This window comes from Anabrus simplex, chromosome 3 (assembly GCF_040414725.1).
Source record: "Anabrus simplex isolate iqAnaSimp1 chromosome 3, ASM4041472v1, whole genome shotgun sequence".
NCBI classification, from domain to species: domain Eukaryota; kingdom Metazoa; phylum Arthropoda; class Insecta; order Orthoptera; family Tettigoniidae; genus Anabrus; species Anabrus simplex.
This window is the reverse complement of record NC_090267.1, coordinates 101,634,557-101,654,778: the sequence shown is the minus strand read 5'-3', so window position 1 is coordinate 101,654,778 and position 20,222 is coordinate 101,634,557. Positions and strand designations below refer to the sequence as shown.

The 20,222-nt window shown below is 37.3% G+C and overlaps 1 protein-coding gene across 2 annotated transcripts in view; it reads right to left on the bottom strand.

Annotated features, from left to right (window-relative positions):
- Abp1 (Actin binding protein 1) overlaps positions 1-20,222 on the bottom strand; it is a 238,842-nt gene that overhangs the window by 13,559 nt on the left and 205,061 nt on the right. For both annotated transcript variants that reach the window (XM_067142645.2, XM_067142644.2), the window contains one exon: positions 3,558-3,698. In XM_067142645.2, coding sequence (XP_066998746.2) covers positions 3,558-3,698 — 141 coding nt within the window. The remainder of the gene's footprint in view (positions 1-3,557; positions 3,699-20,222) is intronic.

Genomic DNA, 20,222 nt, shown 5'->3' with positions numbered 1-20,222 from the left:
CATTTGAATCTGTATACACCAGATTTAGAAAAAGCATTAGACTTATTTAGAGATTTAGAGTTGTGTAAGATATCAAGATTTCTATTGTTAGTTCTAAAAGAAATTTTCATGTTATGTTTTTTAAAACAGCCAAAGCTAGCGCATCACAACCACTATAACAATCGTAAGTACTCTATATTAAACACACACACAAACAGGCATTCCTCAGATTACAAATTCTTAATTTCATTTTTGTTTCTTACAGACACACATCGGCATTTATAGACCGGAGAAGACCCACCTTCCTGCATTTGACACTCACTGAAAAGAAATTACATTCAATACTCCAGCCATATTCAACCACAGCTGCACACATCTATCTCAGACAATATATCAGACTTGTTTTTAATGATTGCTAAGTCAACCATAAACTAATGAATAAGCATAATACACAGCAGAAAGAAGAGCATCACTTACAAAAAAGCAGAGACATTCTCCATATCATATTGAAGAAAATCAACGAATGCAAGACCAGAAACTTACTCTAAAAAATTGTTTCCTATTTACTGTAACGGATCTTACATGAATCTGCACATTTTAAGATGACATTCTACATGTACTATATATATTTTTAAAAGTGTTTATGTAACTGTTTTTTTTATAATAGTCCATTTATACGATTTTCACATCATATTGAAGAAAATCAATGTACGCAAGACGAAAACTTATTCCAACAAAATGTTTCCTATTTATTTATTATAAAGGATTTTACTTGAACTGTATATTTTAAGACAATATTTTACATGCAACACATACATTTTTAAAAAAGTGTTTACGTAATTGTACTTTTAATAACAGCCCGTTTACATGATTTTAGGCCTAAAAGATTCACCTACACATTTTAGATTGTACATAGTTGAATTTACCCTGAAGTATGCTCAATTAGAAGCAAGATATATCCTATCATTATGACTATCATTGTGGACAAGGCAAATCAACTAATTTGATTTATGTGAAGGTAACGGTGTACAGCTGAGGATGACTACATGTAAAGAGTCGAAACCGGTACTGTAGATATTTATATAAATAAATTTGTATTGATAAGGTGGAACCTTTCTCGTCTATAACTTACGATAACGGTCAATACGGAAAATGAAACTGATAAATCAAGACATGCACGGAATGCCGACCGCAGCACTGCATCGGCGGAATATCAAAAACGGTACTTACTTAAAAAAACACATGCCTCGTACTTCACTAGTGTGCAGTATTTTACAAACATTCTGTTTTTTATTTTTTTAAATTTGAAATAATATTACTACTATGTGCTTCATTTTTAGGTTCACTCATAAGTACAAAGTGTAACCTCACTATTACTGTTATATTTCTGATTGTAATGATTTGACCTTGCTACTATCATAGTAACCATAATCTTCAGTTTCCAGTTCTTCAAACTCCTTGTGAAGAACAAAAATCAAACTAATCAGTTTCAGAATCAATCTCATTCATATAACACTTACATCAGTAAAATGTAAATGTCTAATTCTTCTTTTGCTGTTGCCAAAAGATAGAAAAGATACACAACACAATCAAACACAATGAAAGATCAATGATATTAAAGAAAACTAGGTGGGAAGCCCATAATACATGCACACAAAAACCATAGAGATAATTGCCAAGAAGAAGTCTAAGAAAAAAAAAAAAAAAAAAAAAAAAGGGTTCTCAAACTGGCCAGAGATCACAGCAAATAACAGAAGTGTGAAGTGTAAGTTGACATCAGAGGTGATATACCACATGAAAACTGTTGAAAGAGTGTCAGCTTGATATTGTAAAAAAAAAAAAGTTAACAATATAGCTGAGGAAAACTAACTTGAGAATTCATTTTCCATCTTTTTACACATATTTAGAAATAGAGAAAATTATATGGTACAGTTGGCATGTTTGGTGCATGGTAAGATCAAAATTGGAAATTATTTCAGTGATACTTTTAATGTTAATATCGGCATTACACAAGGAGAAGGTCTATTTCTAATACTGTTTAATATTGTGCTTGAAAATGCATTACAGAAAGTTCAAAGCCTTGATTATGGTGTCACATAAGGTGCAAAATTCAGTATCATCATATCTGCTGATGACATATTACAATAAAAAGTAGTCTCATATGTCTGGCAGATAAATTGATTAATGGAACTAGTTGTATAGTTAATGAGATAAAAACAAAATTTACATATACTGTATCATTAGGACAGGTAGAACCATCAATACTCTCGAGTACAAAATCTGCCCTTTTCTAATACCTTGGTGTGAAAATAACAGAATGTAACTTGGAAGAAGATATCAAAATTAGAATAATGAATCAAGCCACGGGGACAGAGAGGGGGGGCGGATAAGAATATAATAGAATGAAGACGATGGCAGTTCCGTGTGGGAAGAGGCAACAGAAATAGCAGATGAGGACAAATATGGAAACACTAAAGAACAAGGACAATCTCCACATCTTCATACACTGTCTTCTTCAAGTAGATAGGATCTCTCCTCATCAATCCCAGTCCTTCTACATCCATCTCTTCTCAGCCCCCGACGAGCTTGTTTTTGCTTTCCAGCTTCATCAGGAGAGTGAACATCAACACTCATTGAAAGGCCATCTTGACAGACCTTCAGTCTTGATGTGGGATAAGTGCAGGATAAGAAGAAAGCCAGACAAGTATACAAAAATGGATGAAACAGAAGACAAGGATAAATACAGGTGGTAAATGAATAGAAACAAAGGACAAACACAAAAGGATAGAATCTGACGATATTCTTGTAGAACAAAACATGTCATTCTTTGTATATAATATGTGATTTTTACAGGTATGCTTATAGTGTTTTAATTTGCTTTTGAAATTGTTGTGTGTGACAGACTGGAAAGTTTTTATTACCGTACATATAATGTCAAGTTTGTGCAATCTAATATCACACAGTCCAGATTGTTTATTCATTCAACCACTTCAGCAGATGCATGCTGAATGTCCATTTTTCATCTGTTAAAACACTGTTGCTTCACATCTCTAGGTCTTAGCTTTGTACCTTAAAGTGCCCTTACACATGACCCCTGGGTGGTGCTAAGTAAGCAACAACACAAGACCAAACTGTCTGAAAATACCTCCCGGTCGAAGAATGCTGAGAAAATCATTATAAGGTACTTTTAACTAGTCTCAAATTTTTTGAACTGTACTATCTCTCCAAACCTGTCAGCTCAATATTGAAGTAAACAAACAGTTTTAGTTTTGCATTTAAACTCTTTGGGATGCAGTCTTCTAATATGTTATCAGTTGGCTTCATTGGAAAAACCCAGCTACGTCCTGTTGACTGTGCAGTCTGTGGTCCAATGTCTTATTGAAGATATTGCAGGGTGCTATTCAGATGAATTTATATAAAAAAGAAGTGCACAGAGGTGTGATAAAATGAAAGTGACAACATGAAAACTATAAAATTGGATAGGCAGTTGTTGATTGGTTGAAATTCCTGGTATTTTAATACCGGAATGGTCATAGGAGCCATGAACTAAAAGAATCTATGTAATTTTCAACACTTACCTGCTTGGTAATCATAGAGAGCTCGGGCCTTCAGCCCTAAGTCTGAGCCAAGATGCATCTGATCATACACCAGGGCTTCATCATCCTCCTCTTGCTCCAGGGGAATTTGATTTTGTAACAAATCAGGTTGTACACCATTTGCTGTAATTGTATTGAAATGAAAACACCAATAATACAGGATGTATAGGCTTGAAATATACAAAAAAGCATGCTTATATATTAGTATCCATTAGATATAGTAAATGTATTTTTCCAAGATTGTACACAGTAACTCAAAAAGTTTTTAAGCATGTTGGTACATTTCAATGAGGGCACAATTTGTAGCTCTAGTGATGTCTAAATGATAATCAAGCTTTTGCAATGTTTTCATAAGCATTTGAGGCATTTGTTTGAACTGCTCTGAAGAAACTTGTTCTCAAATAAGCTAAGAAACTTGTTCTCAAATAAGCTAAATCTTGAACTCTACTGCTGTTCACATCTTTAATGAACCCCCAGGCAAACTGAACTCTCATGGAGTGAAATCTGCAGAAAAAGGACACCAGACATTAGGACCCCTTTTCCTATCCAACATCCATGAAAAGTCTCATTCAGAAATATGGTAATATCTCTGTTGAGGTGAGGTAGGGCACTGACCTGCTAGAATGTGAAACTGGGAGGTACCTATGGGATTACTGTTTTCCAACATGCACAGACTAGCGTTATATTGATAAAATAAATACAGCAATCACAAATTTTATGCAGCCATCACCAGACATTTATTTTTTGGTGTGTCCTTTCATAATTAATTATTAATGTCATTGTTTTCATGTCCCAGTAAATATGGCTGCCAAATGCAAGATCTAGTGTCGTGTAAGAACATCAAATATCTATATATAAAGGAAACTATGCTTTGTTAGCGACTTCCTGGCAGTATTTATGACACTGTGGCATATATTTACGGTGTGTGAGTGTTGTCTAGTGAATTTGTGATCATTTGATATTGATTTTTAACGTAAGTCTATTGTGTTTTTATGTCATAGGCGATAGTCATCTTGTTTGCCCTCAATCCATAGACAACATTACTAAGAGAGACACTCAATATAATTATTTACTATATTTGCATTGCCCTAAGTGTCAGCCATTTTGTTCTATCTGCCATCAATGCCATGGAAACTATGACAAAGACGGAAACTATGCATGCTTAGACGTTGCCAAGGAACTGGAGTCTACACCTGTTGACACCATTACAATGGACGTATTTTTGACGGTATGGAGTAGACCGTACAGCCAGCGACTCCACGCCGAGTGTTAGGTGGCGAGGAATAATTTGATAACCTCAGGGAGCCAACAGCTTTGGGCAGATGAGCTCCTTGAGGAAGGGCGGTGGTCCCTTAGTGGAAGAAATGCCACTGGAATCCACTGAAAACCTGATGTCGGGCAGCAGCACCATCATCAGTATCGACTTGATGCACAGAGCAATTCATGCTCGAGATGGGTCAAGAGCGGGGAGCCTCAAGCGTCACCAGAATGACTGGTTTTTCGGTTGTGGTACTGCGGTGTGGAAAAGAGAGGGACCTCACTACACTATTATTCCCATGAACACTATCATGATAGCTGCTTTAAATGGATTTAATTCGTCATGCGATCCGGCTGACAACCAGTGCTTTTGCAGTTCCAGGCTGCAAAGTGTGAAATGTGCTACTGGGCATGTGCATGTAGACAACCAGGCTGCATATGCGAAATTTGCGACTGGAAGAACAAAGCAGAATGTGGCTACTTGGAATGTGAGAAGACTTTTAGGTTCAGGAAAACTTCTCCTGATAATACAAGAGCTGGAAAGGTATAATATAGAGTGGCTGGGCTAAGTGAAACTCACTGGAAAAACAATGACCATTTTAGAAGTGGGAATCATTGGGTCTACTTTTCTGGAAATGAAGAAAAAAGCAGTAACGGGGTCGCAATTGTGATCAGTGACAAACTGAATGACCTAGTGAAAGGATATAAACCTGTTAATGATCGCATTATAACACTAAGTCTCAAATGCAAGCCACTTTCAATCAACATCATTCAGGTTTATGCCCCAACAGCGGATGCGCCTGATGAAATAATCGACCGCTTCTATCAAAATCTTGATGCTACTGTTTCAGCTTTTCCAAGCAGAGAAATAACTATTGTTATGGGAGACTTCAATGCCAAAACTGGTTCAACACAACATGATGAGCATGTCAGAACATCGATAGGAAGATACGGAATTGGAGAAAGAACGGGAGAACAGGCTTCTTGAGTTTGCAATTCAAAACAGGTTTACTATAACTAATACAGTCTTCAAGCATCACATACGGCACATGTACACATGGACTTCGCCTGATGATCAATATAAAAATCAGATTGACTACACCTTGATCAGTTCAAGATGGACGTCTTCTGTAATGGACACCAAAACCTGTCCAGGTGGAGTATGTGGCAGTGATCATCAGCTTCTTAGAACAGAAATAAGAATAAAACTTCAAACACCAGTTAAAAGATCACACAGGATACCACAAGTAGTCAATATGTCGTCATTTAAGGAATCATTGGCGCGAAGAGCCTCCATATTACAGGATCCAGTAACAACTGCAGAAGGGCTACGGAATGTGACTAAAAACTGGATAGAGTCCTCTCTGAATGAATCTTGAGTACCAAATACTAGAAGGCAACATTGGATCTCTGACTTGACCATTCAGCTTGTAGAAGAAAGAAGGTGCCTTAAAAAAATCTGGCATTAACACTAAAGAAAAAATAGAGCAAATGTCTGATCTTGATAAAAGGATTCAGTCTTCTTGTAGAAGAGATAATTTCCTTAGTAACATTTGTTTTGAGATTGAAGACCATGCAAATCAAAACCACAGCAAGGATCTTTTTGACAAAATTAGAATAATCACTCGAGAATTCAAGCCATATTCCTGGAATATACAGAACTCACAGGGTGATGATGTTGTGGATATAGAGAATGTTCTGGAAACATGCAGACTGTACTGCCAGGATCTGTACAGTGAACAATGTAATGCACAAGACCAAGTGAAGATAGACAAACAATCAGATCCTGAACCTGACATCCTCCGAGATGAAGTAGAAATGGCTTTGAAAATGCTGAGAACTGGAAAAGCGTGTGGACCTGATGGAATAATGCAGAAGTCTTGAAAGCTACAGACGATGCTGGAATTGAAATGCTGTTGAAAATCTGCCAAGCAATATGGAATTCTAGAAGAAGGCCCAAGGAATGGGTACAGTCAATCTTTGTCCCTATCCACAAGAAAGGATCGAGGAAAAAATGTGGAAATTATTGCTTAATTGCTTTGATTTCACATGCCAGTAAGGTTATGCTTCATATCCTGCAAAAGAGACTCCGGGCATTCCTAGAGTATCAAATTCCTGAAGTCCAGACTGGATTCATGAAAGGAAAAGGCACTCGAGAACAGATCTTAAGCCTAAGACAAATCATAGAAAAGGCTAGAGAATTCAATGTTCCGGTATAATTGTGCTTTATTGACTACGAAAAGGCCTTCGATACTGTCAAATAGAACCATCTTTGGAAAATTTTGGATGACTGTGAAGATTCAAAACAAACAGTCTCAGCAGTTTCGTACAAGGGCTGGAGTTCGCCAGGGATGTATCCTGTCACCATTACTTTGAATGAGAACTGCATTAGATGGCTGGGACAAAGGGTTTTCCATTGGGGGATGCAAGATCAACAACTTGAGATTTGCTGATGACACCACCCTGATAGCATTATGTGAAGAGGAATTGACAGAGCTGATCAAGAGAGTAGAGGAAGCAAGCCTAGAAATTGGATTACGCCTAAATCGACAGAAAACCAAAGTCATGATTGTTGATCGTAAGAACAACAACAGTCCACATATCAAACAGATTGGAGGGTGTGAAGTTGTACATCAGTATGTATATCTAGGCTCCTTACTATCCAATTCTGGTGGTTCCAAAGATGAAATAAAGCGAAGAATTGAAATAGCAAAGGTAGCAATGATCCATCTGCGGAAGATCTGGAAAGATAACATCACCATCAATACAAAAAAGAAGCTTGTTGAATCTCTAGTCTTCTCAGTCTTCTTGTATGGCGCAGAGATGTGGACCATCCTCAAACGTGATCGTGAACGGATAGAAAGCTTTGAAATGTGGTGCTGGAGGAAAATGTTAAGGATTCCTTGGACAGCTTATCGCACGAACACATCAATCCTGAACCAATTTCAGATAAAAGTTTGTCTATCGTATAAGGTCTCTCAGCGGATTGTACGCTACTTTGGAAATATAATGCGCCGAGATGGTAGTCTTCAAAAACTGACTGTTGAGGGCAAAGTTCAGGGAACCAGACAACAAGGACGAGTACCAACGCGATGGATTGACATGGTGAACGGCCCCCTACAGAGTTCTCTCAGAGCAACCACACTGAAAGCTTTAGATAGTGAAGAATGGCAGAGTATGGTTCATCGGCTAGAGGGCTGAATATTATGATAGTCACGACGCCTCAACCATGAGGCAAAACGAAGAAGGAAGAAGGAAGGAACTACTGGGTGTCCACAATTAAAGTTATGGTATTCAGCGTGAAACAGCATGGGCTGTAATGATCGTAGGAGTATGAAATTTCGTCGATATGCTAACTAAGCAATGCGCTTGCGAATTATGACACAAAAATTATTAGTTCCAAGTTTTACCACCAGACTCAGTTCTTTTACGAGCCAGTAAATCTACAGACACGAGGCTGATGTATTTGAGCACCTTCAAATATCATTGCTTCAACCATCTGAGCCACTCAGCCTGGCTTTCATACCTAGATTTATGCGCAAGCTCTTCTCATGCCATATCCACATGTGTGTGACTTGACAGTGAAATGAAATATTCACAATGAAACCTCTGTGAGTATGTCTACTGATTGAGCATTTACGTACCTACAAATATAATACTGTATATCTAACATTATAAAATAAACTGTTATTTTTGTATACCTCTGGTACAAACATGCTGTATTTTACATTAACCCTCTTGGAACCTGGCAGCAGTGCGAGCACCAGCCCTTTAAAATGCCAAAGCCGATCAGGTTGGCCTTTAAAAATCCATTTGGAAGTTGCCAGCGCCGATTACATCGGCCAGCTTAAAGCACCTGGAGAAGATCAGACCTTTGCAGAAATTTGGAAATATGCTGAAGTTCAGCAATAATTGTCCTTCATGAATTGACAATTGACAAATCTCATTTGAGAAAACAGAAATCATGCTCCAAAAACCACCACTATTAAAAGAAATACATATTAACGGTCCTAAAATTAAAACTGTAACACAATTCAAATATCTAGGTGAGTTAATAACAAATAATTTAAATGAAAAACCTTCAATGCAGATAAGGGAAACAAGTTATCTAAGGCATAAAAATTAACATGCAAAAGTTACAAAAAGAAATGCTTATAAATTAATGCAAAAATCAAACATTACAATACAGTCATAAAGCCACAAGCCACATATGCCACAGAAACATTATTCCATCTAAACGAACAATCCAAAACAGATAGATTACAGAAGATAGAAAGACGAATTGGAAGAACTTGTATCAGTAAAAGCTATCAAAAAAATTGGCAATGCTGAGTACTACCAAACAACATTGTATATCAGAAATTAGAACCCATTACTGATACCCATGTGCAAGAAAAGACAGGGTACTTTGGCCACATCCTGAGAATGCCAGATTCGCAACTTCTGAAACAGTTAGTGCAGTACAATCTTGTTTCAAAAAATACTACAACTGGATGCAGATGGATAAAAGAAATTAGGGAGGATTTGAAAGAAATTGAATCGTGTAGTTTCAAAACCCCCTATCTCCAATTTTCATGAAAATGGAGATAAAGATTGATTTGATTTTGCTGTGGGCATGTCCACCGCTGTACACTATTAGTACGCATCAAAACCCGCTCTAACAGTTCGAAATTCAATGTCAAAGTACGGGGTTATTTTCATATTCCGCCATCTCCAACGCCTTGCGCTCGGCGATAGATAACATAACCCGCCATCTCCGTCGGCCAATAGGAAGGCAATACGTAACCATGTGTTAGGCGCGTGAGGAGCTCTTGGCGCGACAGTGAGGAAGCATTTGTGTTGACACAGTGTCGTGTATTGTCTATTACTAATGGATTCACCTCATAAATGTATTGAGAAGTGTAGCCCTGGCAAGGGTAGGAAGAAATTACGTAACGAACAGCAGTGAAAATGCAAGGAAGCAAAAATATCAAGGTATGTTTTCTTATAGTAACATTATGTTATTACGTTCCTCTCTTGTGAGCATAATTGTAGAACTGTATCAGAAACTGCACTTTTAGAATAAGCTTTAGCAAACATGTATTGCTGCATGAAGTCGGCGCGCGGTGTTGTGCCGGATCGGTCGTTCTCCTGTCACAAAAATGGCCGCAGTTCGAATCTCGGCCAGTGCACGTTCGATTCCTGAAAGCCCGTACCATTGTGGCTTTGTGCAGCTTCTGATATTACATTCTATGGTCACGTCGAGAAGCGAACTTCCCTTTCATTTTCGATGCAGGCCATTCATAAATACCTATGATATTTTAGTAAACATACATATTCTCGTAAGTGAAAAGGGTGTTTATTACACAGGTACTCGTCGGCTGGACCTCCTGTCATACCAATGTGCGGCCATAAATTCAAGGCCTACCAGTGCGGAGCCCATTTCTTTGTTGGATGTGAAGAAGTTTCATTCGGTATTCTACTCTACAGCATCAAAACTGCAGCAGGATAGTTTCATTATCAAGCATGTTTCTTGCATACCATGGCGAGACGCAGGCCGGGTAACAGTATCAGGTCCGGAAAAGCTCACACATTCAAGTACACTATTCGGAAACGGGATGAAACGATGGCACCAGTTTGCCGAGAAGCATTTATGGGAGCTCTCCTATTAAAGAAGGACAGAATTCAAGGGGTTCTAAAGCGTCATTTTGAATCTGGGGGAATGCCTGTGGAGAGAAGAGGGGGAGACGGAAGAAGCTATGCCAGTAAACCAAAACGTGAGCCCATCTGTAAATTTATTGAATCGTTTCGTGCTAAAGAGCCGCACTACTGCCGTACCAAGTCAGCGGCACGTATGTACCTGCCATGTGAACTAAATATCAAAGAAATGTGGAGACAATAAAATACCACTGTTGAACCTGAATTGCAGGCAAAGCACGCCTTCTTCGGGAAGATCTTGAATCGTAACTATAATATTGGTTTCGGAAGTCCGAAGACTGATGATTGCTCAACTTGCTCACAACTAGACGAGGAACTAAAAAATTGCACACCAGAACATGCAAAAGTTGCCCTGCAGACCAAGAAATGAGTCCACAAGTTAAAATACAGTGCATTCTATGAATATTTAAGAGAAGAAGATGAGTATTCAGTCTGTTTCCTTTGACTGTCAGAAGAACATACTATTGCCCAAGCTAAATGACCAAAGTGCTTACTTCAGCAGGCAAATAAATGTGTACAACTTCACTGTAGTGTTTGGAAGCTCTAAGACATCACTGACGCACGAAAATGTGATGATCTATTCATGGAATGAAGCTGACTTTCGTAGAGGTGCAAATGAAATTGCAAGTTGTTTGTTTCATGCTCTCAACAGCATTGATCTGTCACAAAAAAACTGTACGCCTATTTGCAGATGGATGCGGCGGACAAAATAAAAACAGTATTCTTGTGGGTATGGTTAGTAAGTGGCTTCTACATGCATCAGTGAAAATGAAAGAAGTTGAAATTTACTTTCCTGTAGTTGGTCATTCGTTTTTACCACCCGACAGGGTGTTTGCACGTATAGAGAAAGTTGTTCGAAAAAGAGAAGTTATCCTTAAGCCAGAGGTATACAACAATATTTTCAGTGGACATGGGAAGCTTCTCCAGCCTGGTTGTGAAGTACCAATATTTGACTGGAAGACTGCTGTTCGACATGTTTTGAAACCTGTCGGTTCGTGGCATTTTCAGTTCAGTCCTGCGAAAAGAATTTGTCTAAAAAGGAAGAAAAGCAATATATTGGTACAAGGGGAAGTTGCTTACTGTTGCACATTTGGCCAGCCAAAGAGTGTGTTAAAGAGAGGCAAAACCTTTTCTGGACTGGTTCCACAGTTAATCGAAAAAGGCAATGTTCCATTAAACAATGGAAAAGTGAAGGATGTGTGAAGATTGGTTGAGAAACATTATGGGGCTAGATGGAGGGAGTTTGCAGATCTCCAGTTTTATGTTTCGCTGGAAACACGACAGGCTGAACATCGTTGCAGTATGACAGAAGAGCAAGAGGAAGAAGAATACTGTGAGATGATTCCGTATCCTTGTTGTATTAGATTGCAATAATATGATTATGTTTTTATTCTTCAGAGACAAAACCATTCCATCTCAATGAACATTTAAACATTTAAACATTTTATACTGTATTTCATGTTTTCAATTTGTTTTCCATCTCAGTGTGCTACATAGATGTTAGTAAGTGAAGTAAACAAAGTTTCTTTGAACATTAGACAGTAAGGGTAAGTTTGCAATATCCATGTTTACTTTCAAACCCCGCCATGTCCACCTGTGACTTTCAAAACCCCCTATGTTCTAGATAAATATTGCCCTAGTACAAAAATGTAGAGAAGAAATTGCATACATTTTGTGTATTTTGTTCAATATGAGCTAATTAAAGCAAAAGTAAAGAAAATGTTAAAAAAGGAGTGTAAAATGCAGTCATGGCAGTTTTTTGCCCTTCCTGAAAAAATGATTTTCTTGGAGATAGGGGTTTTTGAAACTACACGACTCAATTAGCCTTACACTGGATGACACTATGGATAAGGAAAAAGTAAACGCAACACTTAAAAATATGACTTTCCACTTTACACTCACAAAGAAAATCCCAACTAGAATATTCTCTACACAAGAAAGAGCAAGAATATCAACATTTATGAAGAAGAAATGGGAGGACTGCAAGGCTCTGACAGTTTCTACCAAGAAATCGACAAACCAAAGGGTTGATTAAAGTGATCCAATGTGGTCTCAAAAGAAAAAGAAGTAACGTGCGTACTTTTGTGACGACCTATAGTGGAGAGGCTACAAGCTATTGTGTGCCTAACCTTGCTTTGGCAGTTTTAAGAGGGTGTTCTAGAAATACTGCTAACCAGTCAGTAAGAGACTGCTCCTTGCAGTGAGTGGATTTGTGAAAGCAAAATGACAAGTGGTTCACGTTATATTTTTTCAGTGGGTGTTAATGACAAATTAACTGAGTATTTGGAACAGTGAGAAGTTAATGTGGATGATTTGTTATTGGATAGCGATAGTAAATTTACTTCAGAGAGTCGTGATGAAATTATACTAGACACGCCCCCTGGATCACAGCAGCTAAAGAAGAGACGTTTGTTTCTAACGGTACTAAGGATACTGTGAATGCGGTGGTAGATGAAACTAGTACTGATGATGATGATGATGATGATGATGATGATGATGATGATGATGATGATAATAATAATAATAATAATAATAATAATATTAATAATAATAATAATAATAATAATAATAATAATAATAATAATAATAATAATAATAATAATAATGTTTCTGGAGAACATTTTTTGGAACTTCCTCCCAATGAACCTGACAACATTCTTCAACCTTCTGTCTCTTTCATGGGACTTCCTGGACCTAAACATGCCCCTTCATCTGATTCTCTGCTCATATCTTACTTCAGTTTATTTTTCACTTCCTCTCTTCTAAACCTTAATAGTCACAGAGACCAATCATTACGCTGACCAACTCCTTATATGTAATGAACTGTCACCCAATTTCCGATCTTGATGTTAGAAACGCACTACAATTTATGAAATAAAGTGTGTTCATTGCTGTCATCTTGAATATGGGACTGATAAGAAAACCTACTATTGTTCCCTACTGGAATACTGTAGACCATTTCATTACCCTTTGGCTTGGAGAAATGTTTTGAAGGAATATGTATCAGCTTCTTTTAATTTTTTTGTTTTGTTTAGTTGACAACAGTAAGCTTTCTCCTCCTGGCTCTCCTTGTGCTCTATTCCAGCCTGTTGTAGACCATGCAAATAGGCTATTTAAATATCATTATACTCCTCACCAGCAACTATCCATAGATGAAAGTTTAATTGAAACTAAATTCTGTACACAACTACTCCAGTATAAGCTGAATTAGCACCATCGTAAGTGGGAGATAAAATTTTGGATCTTGCGTGATGCAGGTAGTAAGTATTGTGTTGGGTTTTCTATGTACTGAGGAGCAAAATCTACTGAAGACAAAACAAAATAAAAAATTTCAATACTGATCTGCATTTAGGGCAGTCGCTCAGGTGGCAGATTCCCTATCTGTTGTTTCCTAGCCTTTTCTTAAGTTATTTCAAAGAAATTGGAAATTTATTGAACATCTTCCTTGGTAAGTTATTCCAATCCCCAACTCCCCTTCCTCTAAATGAATATTTACCCTAATTTGTCCTCTTGAATTCCAACTTTATCTTCATATTGTGATCCTTCCTATTTTTAAAGACACCACTGAAACTTATTCGTCTACTAATGTCATTCCACGCCATCTCTCCAGTGACAGCTTGGAACATACCACTTATTGACAACCATTATAACAGGAAATTATTTATTGTCCACCTATTCAATACATCCACCTTTCAGTGGTTACAGTTTCATACAATTATATCTCTTTATGAGACATGTTTCGCTCACTTAATGAGCATCCTCAGACTTAACTTCAACTTAAAATGATGACCCTGAACAATAGTGAACATATTAAAAAGTCAATTGTCTGTATTAAAATTACCATAGTCACTAAAACTAACTTACATTATATGTAAAAAGGACAACACAAATTCTTCTTAAAACGTGATGACATGAGTGATTAAAATTATCACACTGTCAAACCAAAGCCTTGTGTCTGAAACTAATAATAGATTTTCATCTTATAGACAGTAGTATGTTTTTTAATCTCAAACAGCTCCAAAGTAAACTCCAATCTTACAGAAACGAAACTGAATACAAAACTTATACGATGTAGTGTATATGGGATATGTGTATTAAAATAGAATATCATCATGATGAATCTTGAATACACTAGAATTCATACTGCCGTAAGATACAACAGGCAGAACGCAGAATTTGTGCAGAAGCCAAAACTAGGACTCAGTTGAAGTTGCTGTCAAACTTATTTTCAATGTAGATAATAGGTTGTGTTACACAGTTTACGAAGTATAAAGCTTCGTGCTTGACCTTCCACTGAGTTAAACGGATTGTGGGATCGGTAATGAAAAAGAGAACTTAATGTTGTGGATTTGGTAAAATAAGAAGTCAGAATGTCCCTGTGTCAGGACCAATTATATAAGTAAAAGCATTAGAATTCGTAGCAGAATTAGGTATTGGAGACCTCTAAGCCTCGAATGGTTGGCTAGAAAGATTCAGAAAGCGACATGGTATCAACTTCAGAGTGATTTGTGGAGAATCATCCAGTGTTAATATGTAGACTGTTGAAAACTGGCAAGAAAAATACCTTCAATCATAGATTCACTCATAGATTTCTCCAGAAAATATTTTGAATGCTGATGAAACTGGATTCTTTTTCTGTGCTTTACCTGACAAAACTGTGTTTCAAAGAAAATCCTTGTACTGGTGGAAAAGTTGCAAAAAAAGTCTTACGGTCTTGTTATGTGCAAGTATGAGTGGAGAACGGGAGGAGCCCCATGCGACAAGCAAAGCTCCAAAATCAACGTGTTTTCAGAATATGGCATTGAATGGAAAGCAAATAGAAAAGCATGGATCACCAAAGAAATAATGACAGACTGTCTAGAACAATTAAACAGAAAAATGATACGCCAGAAATTAAAATTGTTGTTATTCCTCGATAATGCAGCATCGTGTCAAGATACAATTAAGCTGCAAAATGTGAAGATCGTCTTTTCCCCACCAAATGTAACATCAAGAGTAATCCAGAATTTCAAGGTTATGTGCAGTTAGTGATGAAACACTTTGTATCAGAACTTAATGGGAATGAAGTAACCCTTCAAACACTAATAAAGGGACAATGTTCTCCAAGCAATTTTATGGATAACCAATGAATGGAAAAACTTTACAGCTTGAGCAGTACGTAATTGCTTTCTGAAAGCTGGGTTTCCAGTGGTGGACATCCCGAAATAAAATGATATTTCTGACAGCATGGAAGAAATACACCAATTGATTAATGCAGCAGGTTAAGGGTAGAATTGAACACTTATAATGAAATTGATTCAGATATTCCAACAGTGTATGTGAGTGGAGGCACAAAAATGATTCTTCAGTCAATCCAAGGGAAGAAGGACAAAAATGATTCTGACGACAGTGGCAGTGAAGGTAATGCTAATGCCAAATTTGAAGAAAAGGAAATTAATGTGCTGCCAATAACCTTGTACAATGGTGATTTCTTTTTCTTTTTTGCTATTTGCTTTACGTTGCACCGACACAGATATGTCTTACGGCGACGATGGGATAGGAAAGGCCTAGGAATTGGAAGGAAGCGGCCGTGGCCTTAATTAAGGTACAGCCCCAGCATTTGCCTGGTGTGAATCTGGGAAACCACAGAAAACCATCTTCAGGGCTGCCGACAGTGGGGCTCGTACCAACTATCTCCCGATTACTGGATACTGGCCGCACTTAAGCGACTGCAGCTATCGAGCTCGGTCCTTGTACAATGAGGTTCTCAGCTTTGTTATGTGACTGAAAGAATTCTATTGATGAAAAAAAAAGAGTAAATATGACACAGGATTTAATTGCACATGGTGAAAATATCATTGCTAAACCAAAGTGGACAAAACAAACGAACTTTAAGGACTTATGTTTTACTAGAGACTGCTACATGTACATATTGATTTAAAGTTTCAAAACCTCATATGTTGTTCTTAATTTTATGTGTTCAGTTTTACGTTATTAAGTTGGTGTATTTTAGCATGGATCCGAGGAAGTTCTTAACTCTAACAGAAAAGGTAGGCATAATAGACTATCATAAACGTGAAGTGTGGTGTGCGTAAACTGTCCGAAATGTTGAAGATTGGAAAGACGCAGGCAGGTGAATTTTAATTTTAACATGATGAACGGTAACAGTGTAGAGTGTGCTTCATAGAGGATTCCATAGAAGTGTTTTGGTATCTTTGATTCATCACAGCTGCAGCACATATGTAACTTTCTCATGCGAGTACAGAACAGTATTGTACAATGCTATATACAATTACTTGTGCAAGTTTTTCATGCATACAAATTGTATTTAATGGTACCTGTTTTATTGAGCGGACACCCGTTTATAACGGAAATATTTTTGGTCCCAAAGGTGTCCATTATAGAGGGGTTATGATCCACCAAAAACCACTGATGGTGACAGGTTAGGTTTGGTTCGGTAAGGTGCGACAGAATTTGTAATTGACCAGCTATTGTCACTGAAACCACTGTTGGTGACAACTGAATGCAATCAACATAAAACTGAATCAATTATTGGTCTATAAAGATTTTGTCCAGTAGATATGCCAGAAACTGGTGAACCAACACCACACATACATAGTATTCATTCATGGTACCCACTGTTCTTTAAAAAGAAGAAATATCCAGTCAACTATAGTTGCAATGAACTTAGTTTTTCATTATTATTGTGTAAAAGAGCAATTTAACCATCCACCCCCCCCACACACACACATCATTCAACAGTGACTCTCGAACGATGATGGGCAGAATGTCCTATCTCACTAATCTATGTTCTGGAATATTTCCATTTTTTAAAATTTTTATTTGTCCTCTACTGTGATATTGCAATTTTTGCTGACTATTTATGAGGCTGAAATGAAGGTCGATAAGCTACATGTCTCATTTTTATGGAAGGATTGTGTTGTGGTAATGAAACTCGTAATTTGGGTTCCATTTACTTTTTATAGTTTCTCAATTTATGTTGATAGCAATTCAGTCATATACGACGACGACGACATCCTTCATGGTAAAGACTAAATACTTCGCTATACTACTTTTGCCATTACCTGTCAAGTGACATTTTAGCTGAGTGGTAACGCTACAAGACTATGGACTTCAAGATTGGTGGTTCAATTCTACCCGTCGCTAGGAGTTTATAACCGGTAAGTTAAATTCGTGATAAGAGGAGATAGGCGAATTGAAGGCAGCAGGAGAAGGAGAGAGAAGAGATAAAAGAAAAGTAAAATGAGTTATTCAATAATTTTAGTTTCTCCCCACCCTTAACCCCTACTACCCAGGCAGGTCCTGCAAGTACGACGACATAGATGTGCTGGCACATTCTCGCCACCTTCTCTCATTGCTCCTCTGTTGTTCTTACATTGACTGACTGGACCTACAACTTGCCCCCACATCCAGGTTAAAATCCCCAACCTGAATGGGAGTGTGCCTTACAAGAATGTGTAAATCCTGGACCGCAAGTTACGGTGCCTGCAATTCTTGGAAGTACCGTTTGTGCAAAAAGTAACTGAATACTGTACAGGACAAGATATTAAAATCATTCCTTGTTGACGGTTTTCACTTTACAAAGGAAAGGATTTATGCGTTCTCCTATTCAATACATATATATCCATCTTTAGATGGAGTAATTCTAATCAAACATGTTTCGGCTCATTTTTGAGCCATCTTCTGTGAAAATGTTAAAAACTACATGATTAATGTGAAAAGAATGTTATTAACCCTGAAGAGGGCACATAAAAATAATCCCATGAGGTGGCGTGCACGGTGTTTTAGACTGGGTCATAAAAAATAGCACAAATTAAGCAAAAGCTATTTTTAATGTTACAGAACTTGTAAATAATTTTGCATGAACTTTAAAATAATGTTCAAAGGTATTTAAACAATACAAAAATCGGATGTTAAACAACTGACGTTCATTCTGCGCAACTGCTACATTCTTGACTTTCCGTACTGAACCGAACACATGTCACTGCTGAGTGTTCTTTATAGATATGTCACTGGCATACACAACATCTAGTCTTTGTTTCTCTGTTGGTTTTTAAATTTTTTTTTCTGTTGAAGTAGGCACATCTTCCAGGCCCTTCTAGTTCTTGTAGAGCTGCAGCAGGCTGCTCTTCTTCAGACAATCGTAACATTTAGCTAATGTTCCTTTTTTAGGCCCGTTGGGAGAGTTTGAATACCGTTCTTGAAAATATCTCACGCATAAATGTTGGTTTAAGTTCTTTCAAATAATTACGCCCTTGAATGTTAAAGTTACCTTTCACATGCTTGTAAATAATATAGGAATTAATCTGAGTAATATTCAAGATAGTACAAAACAAAGTCACTGGTCAACGGTTACTTGTGCATGAAACTGAGTAACGCTCTTTATAAGTCTTTCAATTTCTCTTTCCCTGTTTCTATCCATGATGCGGTGGACTTCACTATATATGAAGGCACTATTTTACACAAAAATAAAACAAACCTGACACATTCATGGTATATTAACTGAAAAAATAAAGTAAAAAACTTAACTCACAAACTTGCATACGTCATGGGGCACGCCAGGAGTTTTAGACTGGGTTTGTCACGCAATGCACTTAGGTTGAAACTGAGGAGCATGAGGGGTGAATTGTTTACGCAGACTGATAGTGGACAGGTCCAATGTAAGGTACTCAGAGGATGGAAGCTAGCGGCTCGCTATGTTAAGAACTATCTCTGAACCCGGTCGAAAAGACCGTGATGCGCCCTCTCCAGGGTTAAAAAACAATGAGAAAAAAAATATAAAAACATGTGCAACATGACGAAGTTAATACAATGTGAGGTAGTAGTACGGTTGAGAACCTCTTAGCCTGAAAGTACAATGTGTCACACTAAAAATCGAGGACAAAATCACAAAAATTAAGACTTGACGAACAGCCTATCTTCATTGATTCACATGCTCGAAAAGTCTAGAGGGCATCAAAAGTACGAGAACATATTTTGAGAGGAAACAATGAGAAGTGAACAATGTGAAATGTTGCGTGTGACTTGGTAGTGGAAACCGTCAATAATATTCAAATCTGTAATGGAAAAAGTGAATGAGTATATGTAAGAAGCTTGGGCTAATAGATGAAAGATAAACAAAAAGAAATCGTTAGACATATTAAATAATTGCCCTCTTGAACAGGCTGACCTTCTCAGGGGAAGAAATGAAAGGAGTGAGGGAGGGAGGCACTAAGCTGGTGGGGAGAGACAGATTGGTGGGGGGGGGGGTGTTGAGTTGGAGAGCTGGAAGCTCTATCAACACCATTCAGTAAACTTCTCTGCACCCAGACATACATAAGAAAGCAGCGTACAATAGTATGGTACTTAAAGCATTGACTATTCCTTTATCTCGCATAAACTACAAAAAAGAAAAACACTATTCACAACATTGTAGAATACAATGGCTTCAGTAGAACCTGTCAACAGAATCATTAATAGACACAAAAGTAGACCTAAGACTACTCTCGTAAAACAATCTGCTCCTAAAGAGAAGTTCTATACTTTCACTTTCAAAGCAATAGAGTTTAAAAAATTTCTAATGTTTAAAAAAACATAAGTTCAAAATAGCATTTAGAACCTCCCATACTAACTCCAGACTAATATTCAATTTGCACACTATCAACAACAACAATAATAATAATAATAATAATAATAATAATAATAATAATAATA